This window comes from Callorhinchus milii, unplaced genomic scaffold, assembly GCF_018977255.1.
Source record: "Callorhinchus milii isolate IMCB2004 unplaced genomic scaffold, IMCB_Cmil_1.0 Scaffold87, whole genome shotgun sequence".
In the NCBI taxonomy this organism is placed as follows: Eukaryota; Metazoa; Chordata; class Chondrichthyes; order Chimaeriformes; family Callorhinchidae; genus Callorhinchus; species Callorhinchus milii.
The window spans coordinates 178,702-185,334 of NW_024704828.1; the positions used below are offsets into that span (position 1 = coordinate 178,702).

The 6,633-nt window shown below is 56.0% G+C and overlaps 1 protein-coding gene across 1 annotated transcript; it reads left to right on the forward strand.

The window, feature by feature from the left end:
* Positions 1-2,691: 2,691 nt before the first annotated feature.
* On the forward strand, positions 2,692-6,372 carry LOC121851670 (deoxyribonuclease-2-alpha-like; the record flags this gene model as incomplete). Its single annotated transcript, XM_042345736.1, has 6 exons — positions 2,692-2,786; positions 3,301-3,466; positions 3,988-4,063; positions 4,372-4,533; positions 4,998-5,336; positions 5,578-6,372. Coding segments are annotated over 6 exons (1,191 nt in total), but the record flags the coding sequence as incomplete, so codon positions are not given.
* Positions 6,373-6,633: the final 261 nt, after the last annotated feature.

Consider the following 6,633-nt stretch of genomic DNA (forward strand, 5'->3'; position numbering starts at 1 on the left):
TCGGGTGGGGGGGGGGGGGTTAGGGTTTCTGCCTCTACTCTCTGGAACTCCATCCCCTTCCTCCCCTCTCTCTGACTCGCTCCCTCCTGAACAGCGCACAGATGGGGAACTCGACGACATGAAGGCGCTATGTAAATGTAATTTTGTTGTTGTTGTTAACATCTCATCCGCAGGACGGCGCCTGTGATGTTGCTTCCCTCCCCCAGCGCTGGGCTGGAGCATCAGCCTGGAGTTTGAGCTCAAAAAAGTCCCCAAACCTTAGGTTGAGGGTTGACAGGAGTGGGGGGGGGGTTGACATTTGCAGAATGATTGGCTTTAATCTGACTGAAGGTCAGAGATTGAGGATTTATAAGCAAGTGAGAGGCTTGTGATCTCGGGGGAGAGAAACACTTGCTTTTTAACTAAAGGAATTTATGTAAAGCTCCTGTGAGGGAGACTGACTGGCCCAGCAATCCTGTTACTTTTCAACCTCAATGTCAGACAGACAGGCAGGGCGGGCAGGACAGGCAGGCAGGGCGGGCAAGACAGGCAGGCAGGGCGGGCAGGACAGGCAAGCAGGGGGCGGGCAGGACAGGCAGGCAGGGCAGGCAGGACAGGCAGGCAGGGCGGGCAAGACAGACAGGCAGAGCGGGCAAGACAGACAGGCAGGGCGGGCAGGACAGGCAGGCAGGGCGGACAGGCAGGCAGGCAGGGCAGGCAGGACAGGCAGGCAGGGCGGGCAAGACAGACAGGCAGAGCGGGCAAGACAGACAGGCAGGGCGGGCAGGACAGGCAGGCAGGGCGGACAGGCAGGCAAGACAGACAGGCAGGGCGGACGGACGGGACTCGAAGGGGAAGGGGAAGCGGGTTGGTTATTGGCTTGTTTGTGGGAGGGAGAAAGGTCAACCTCTTTAGAGTCATCACTACTGAACATTGCCACAGTGTGAGACAGAGAGTGTGTGTCACAGAGAGAATGAGACAGAGTGTGTGAGACGGAGAGTGTGTGAGACAGAGAGAGTGAGACAGAGTGTGAGACAGAGAGTGAACCACAGTGGGAGACAGAGAGAGTGAGCCACAGTGTGAGACAGAGAGAGTGAACCACAGTGTGAGACAGAGAGAGTGAACCACAGTGTGAGACAGAGAGAGTGAACCACCGTGTGAGACAGAGAGAGTGAGCACAGTGTGAGACAGAGAGAGTGAGCACAGTGTGAGACAGAGAGAGTGAACCACAGTGTGAGACAGAGAGAGTGTGATAGAGGGTGAGACAGACCGTGTGTGAGTGTGTGAGACAGACGGAGAGTGTGAGAGAGAGTGAGCCGCAGTGTGAGACAGACGGAGAGTGTGAGAGAGAGTGAGCCGCAGTGTGAGACAGACGGAGAGTGTGAGAGAGAGTGAGCGCAGTTGGAGGACGAGCCGGAGGGAAGAAGGAGAAAATGAAATGCGACAAACCACAAGTATGAACTTGTGACAGTGGTTATGGTTAACTCAGTCCCTGGGTGTTCTGCTGATTCTTTTTAATGCTGAAGAGAAATCGGTCTTATCTTTATATTTTATGTAAATATATATTTATTATAACAATTTACTGCATTGTGTGTGTGTGTGTGGGGGGGGGTCAGTTTGTGGGGGCTGTGTGTGACTGTGTGTGGGGGTGTCTGTGTGCATTTATGTATGTGTGTCGGGGGGGGGGGGGGGGTGGAATCTAAGTGTGTGTGTGTTCGTGGGGAGTTTGTGTGTCTGGGGGGGGCTTTCATTGTAGAAATTGGTTTTAATGTGCTGGGGTTTTGAAGACAGAGGTGGGTGGGAGGGGAGCGGGCAAGGCAGGGGGGGGTTGGCAGAGGGGACGGTAGGGAGGGTTGCAGGGGGAGGGGTGGCAGGGGAGGGTTGGCAGTGTAGGGGTGTCAGGGAAGGTTGGCAGGGGGAGGGTTGCAGGGGGGGTTGGCAGTGGAGGGGTGGCAGTGGAGGGGTGGCAGGGGAAGGTTGGTAGGGGAGGGGTGGCAGTGGAGGGGTGGCAGGGGAAGGTTGGCAGGGGGAGGGTTTGGCAGTGGAGGGGTGGCAGGGGAAGGTTGGCAGGGGAGGGGTGTCAGGGGAGGTTGGTAGGGGAGGGGTGGCAGTGGAGGGGTGGCAGGGGAGGGGTGGCAGGGGAGGGGTGTCAGGGGAAGGTTGGCAGGGGGGAGGGTTGGCAGTGGAGGGTTGGCAGGGGAAGGTTGGCAGGGGAAGGTTGGCAGGGGAGGGGTGGCAGTGGGGGGGTGTCAGGGGAAGGTTGGCAGGGGAAGGTTGGCAGGGGGAAGGATTGGCAGTGGAGGGGTGGCAGGGAAGGGTTGGCAGGGGAGGGGTGGCAGTGGAGGGGTGGCAGGGGAAGATTGGCAGGGGGAGGGTTGGCAGTGGAGGGGTGGCAGGGGAAGGTTGGCAGGGGAGGGTTGGCAGTGGAGGGGTGGCAGGGGAAGATTGGCAGGGGGAGGGTTGGCAGTGGAGGGGTGGCAGGGGAAGGTTGGCAGGGGAGGGTTGGCAGTGGAGGGTTGGCAGTGAGGGTGGCAGGGAAGGTTGGCAGGGAAGGTTGGTAGGGGAGGGGTGGCAGTGGAGGGGTGGCAGGGGAGGGGTGGCAGGGGAGGGGGGGTGGTATTGCCTGACGGCTAATGTACCTCTCATATGGCTCCTGAATCAGACTCGGCTGATTGTTTGTTTGTAGATGATGTTCCGCAGCCCCTCACGGTCCTCCTGTTCCTGCTCCTGACCACCTCCGCTGCCTGGTGTCCTGCAGCGAGTTCGTCCATCTCCTGTTACAGCGACTCCGGGAATCCCGTGGACTGGTAAACCCGGCTCCAGAGTGCTGTATACTGGGGAGTGTGTGTGTGGTATGTCTTCTACATGTGTGTGTATGTGGTGTGCGTGTTGTCTGTATGTGTGTGTTTCTGTGTACATCACCACGACTGTTCGCACCACTGCTCCCTCGATCCCATCCCCACCTCTCTCCTCGTCTCCCAGCTCCACCTTCTGGCCCCCACTCCTGTCCGATGTCATCAATCTCTCCCTGTCCACCGGTTCGGTTCCCACCCCCCGAAAAACAGCCGTCATCACCTCCATCCCGACTCCGCTCCTTTCTCTCTCGCCGTTCCCTCTTTAAACCCCTCCAATCCGGATTCCGCGCTGCCCACAGCACGGAAACAGCCCCGGGGGTCACAGTCACTGATGACATTCTGAATACCTGTGATCAGGGGCTCCCTCTGCCTCCTTGTCCTCCTCGATCAATCCACGGCTGTTTGTGGGGACGCTGCTGTACGCCGTACAGATGCCAGGATTATTATTATTATTATTATTATTCAGGTTCATCGTTTACAAACTGCCCAAACGCAGCAGTCTGACTGGGCTCAGCTACATGTACCAGGACTCTACCACCAAGGGCTGGAAACCGGGGAATTACTTGATAAACAATACACAGGGAGCTGTGGGCCGCACTCTGACACAAGTCTATAAGCAACGTCAAGCTCAGGTAAGGCTCCCGACCTCGCCAAGTCCTGGCTGAGAGCTAACTTGCTCTAGTTCAATGTCAGCAAGACCGAGGCTTTCTTGATTGGCTCCCGTCAGCGCCTCCTCACCTCAGGCGCTGACAACATCACCGTCCATTGCTCACTCCACCTCACTGAGTCAGTCCCGAACCTTGGGGGTCTTGTTTGACCCTCACCTATCCCTTCTACCCCACATCCGTGCCATGACCTGCTCTGCCTTCCCCCACCTCCGCAACATGACCCGGCTCCGCCACTGTCTCACGTCGCAGACCTCCGAGACCCTCATAGAAAGAAGGTTCTTTCTCTCTGCCCCGGAGACTTGGGCCAACAAACCCCCAAGTGAATCCTTCCTTCACTTCATGGTTGTTGGAGGGAAGTCGCTGTGTGCAAATTGGCTGCTGTGTTTGTCCCCAGAAAGCCAGTGCGGTACTGTCCGCTCAGTGAATTTTAGGTGAATTTTGATGTGAAACAACTGATAACCGAGATTTCTCCTTCACTTCACCAGAACCAAGAGACAGCGTATGTGCTGTATAACGATCAGTCTACTAAACACTCGGAGAGCAACTACGGCCACACTAAAGGTAGGGAGTGAACACTCGACAACCTCATCTGACTTTACCATCTCCTCCTCCTCGTCCCTCGCGTCCTCTGCCCCGAAACTCTGGAACACTCTCCCTCAAATCCCTCCGCCTTGCCCACCACCCCTCTCTCTCTCTCTCTCTCTCTCTCCCCTCCTTTTTTCGACCGTGCTTACGGTCACCCTCTTCCCCCCACCAGCTCGGAGTCAGGCTCCGCCAATGTTAATCACTCTGAGACGATGAAATGCCCATATATTTATTTATTTATTCTCTCTCTCTCTCTCTCTCTCGCTGTCACGCACTCGGTCAAGGTGTCATCCTCTTGGATCAGAAGCAAGGTTTCTGGCTGGTCCACAGCACTCCTCATTTCCCGCTGCCAGCCAACGAGAGTTACAGCTGGCCAGACTCAGGCAAACGCAATGGGCAATCCTTCCTCTGCGTCACGTACCCCTACGCCCAGTTCAACGAGATCGGTGAGGGCACAGGTCGCACATGTCACTCCATTCTACTGTGAAACCCCTGAGAAGCACTTTGAGACGATCTGGACCATGTGATTAAGGCTCTGACTCCCCACCATCGGCGGTCGGGCCTTCAGCCTCTCTGCCCCCACCCTCTGGAATTCCATCCCACTGACCCTCCGCCTCACCCCCACCCTCCCTCCCTGGCCTCCTTCATCACCAGTCTCAAGACCCTCCTCTTCAACTAACTGGGCCTTCGGTCACCCTCCTACCCCCACCCTCCCTGCCTCCACCCTCCCTCCTGATCCCAAGCCCCAGCTCGGGTCCAAACGCCTGACTGTCCAGAGCCTTGGGACGTCCTCCTGATGTGAAAGGCGCTGTGTAAGTGTCGTTTGTTGTTGTTGTTGTATCGATTGCAATGATGACTGTAACCTCTCTCTCACTCACTCACCCTCTCTCTCATTCCTTCCTTGCTCCAGGCCTCCAGCTGTTGTACAACAATCCTCACACTTACTCCCACTCTGTACCGGAGCCTTTCGCCAGAGACTTGCCCGACCTCAAGAAGGCCGTGGAGCCCCACAGGGCGCTCCCCCCGGGGGGGAAGAGAAAGGCTGGGTTGCGCTCAGTGGCCGGAACCAACTTCAACAGCTTCGCAAAATCCAAAGCTTTCGGCAAAGGTAATCCTCGCTCGTTTGAGATGGTGCTGCCCACCCCCACGTCGTTTTCCTTTTCACCCCTCGAGCCCCAAATTCCACCCGGTCTCAGTCTGCCAGACCGCTCCCAGATCGGAGCGAGCAGCTTGCGGGTTCAAACCCCGTGTCGGTGGGGTGGGTGGGGGTGCTTCACGCTCACCTGATCCTCACCTTTAAAACCCCTTCACACCTCTGTATTGCCCCGATCCTCTCTTCCGCTTGGCAAACACCCTCCCCCCTTCCCAGCCCTCCCCCACTCACGAATCGAACCCGGGTCCTCTCGCTTGCGAGGCGAGCGCTCTAACCACTGAGCTACAGGACGTCCCCTATGTGAAGGTCGCGGGATGAACGGTTGCTCTTGTTACAGATCTGTATGTTGACTGGCTGGCGGGCGAGTTTGCCAGTGACCTCCTGGTGCAGTCGTGGCCCAATTCCCGAGGGACTCTGCCGTCGAATTGCTCCGGGCCTCACTGGGTTTACAACGTGGACACCATCCACCTGCCCGGGAACCCCGACTTCACCAGCACCGTAGACCACTCCAAGTGGTGCGTGACCCACCCACGCGGCGACGGACCGAGCTGGGTCTGCGTCGGCGACATCAACCGAGACAGAGCCGAGGAGTTCCGGGGCGGAGGGGTTGTCTGCGTCAACGATCCCGCCGTCTGGAAGTCTTTTTCCAGCCTGGTCTTGAAATTCAAGGATTGTTCGTCCCGTAACTAGCAGCAACTTGTGGGAACTAACTAACTAACTAATTATTATTATAATAAAACAGGTGTTCAGCCGTGCCTCAGGTGTGGAGGCACTCGTGCCTCTGGGCTGCTTTGACACTCCAATAACAATAATAATAATAATAAGCTTTACGTTTGACGCAGCGCCTTATCGCGCCTTTGGCACTTCTCAAAGCACTTCACGGGATATGCTGTAAAGTGTAGTGACAGTGTGTTTTGTGGGTGAAACGCAGCAGCCAATTGCGCCCAGCGACGTCCATGGCAATTGTTTGATTTTGACAAACTAACATTGCACCTTCCTCTTCGACCGTGCGTACAGTCACCCACCCCACTCCTGCTTGACATCGGGTTCTGCCTTTGTTATGTGCTCCGCGACGCTGCCCTTTGTTGTTGTATAAAATGCAATTAAAAGTGGGTTTTATAATCTGTGAGCAGATGTGGGCTTGGTCTTTGGTCAATAATAATTATAACAGTAATAATGCTGGCATTTGACACAGAACCTCATCATGTCTTCGAGATGTCTCAAAGCGCTTCACAGGATACACTGTAAAGTGTAGTGACTGTGTGTTTTGTGGGTGAAATGCCCGGCGTCGTCCCCACAAACAATCGTGGGTTGAAGTGACCGAATTTATTATTATTATTATTTTGTTTTCGAAGGGATTATTACCCCAGAAAAGCCACCCAACTAGTTACAG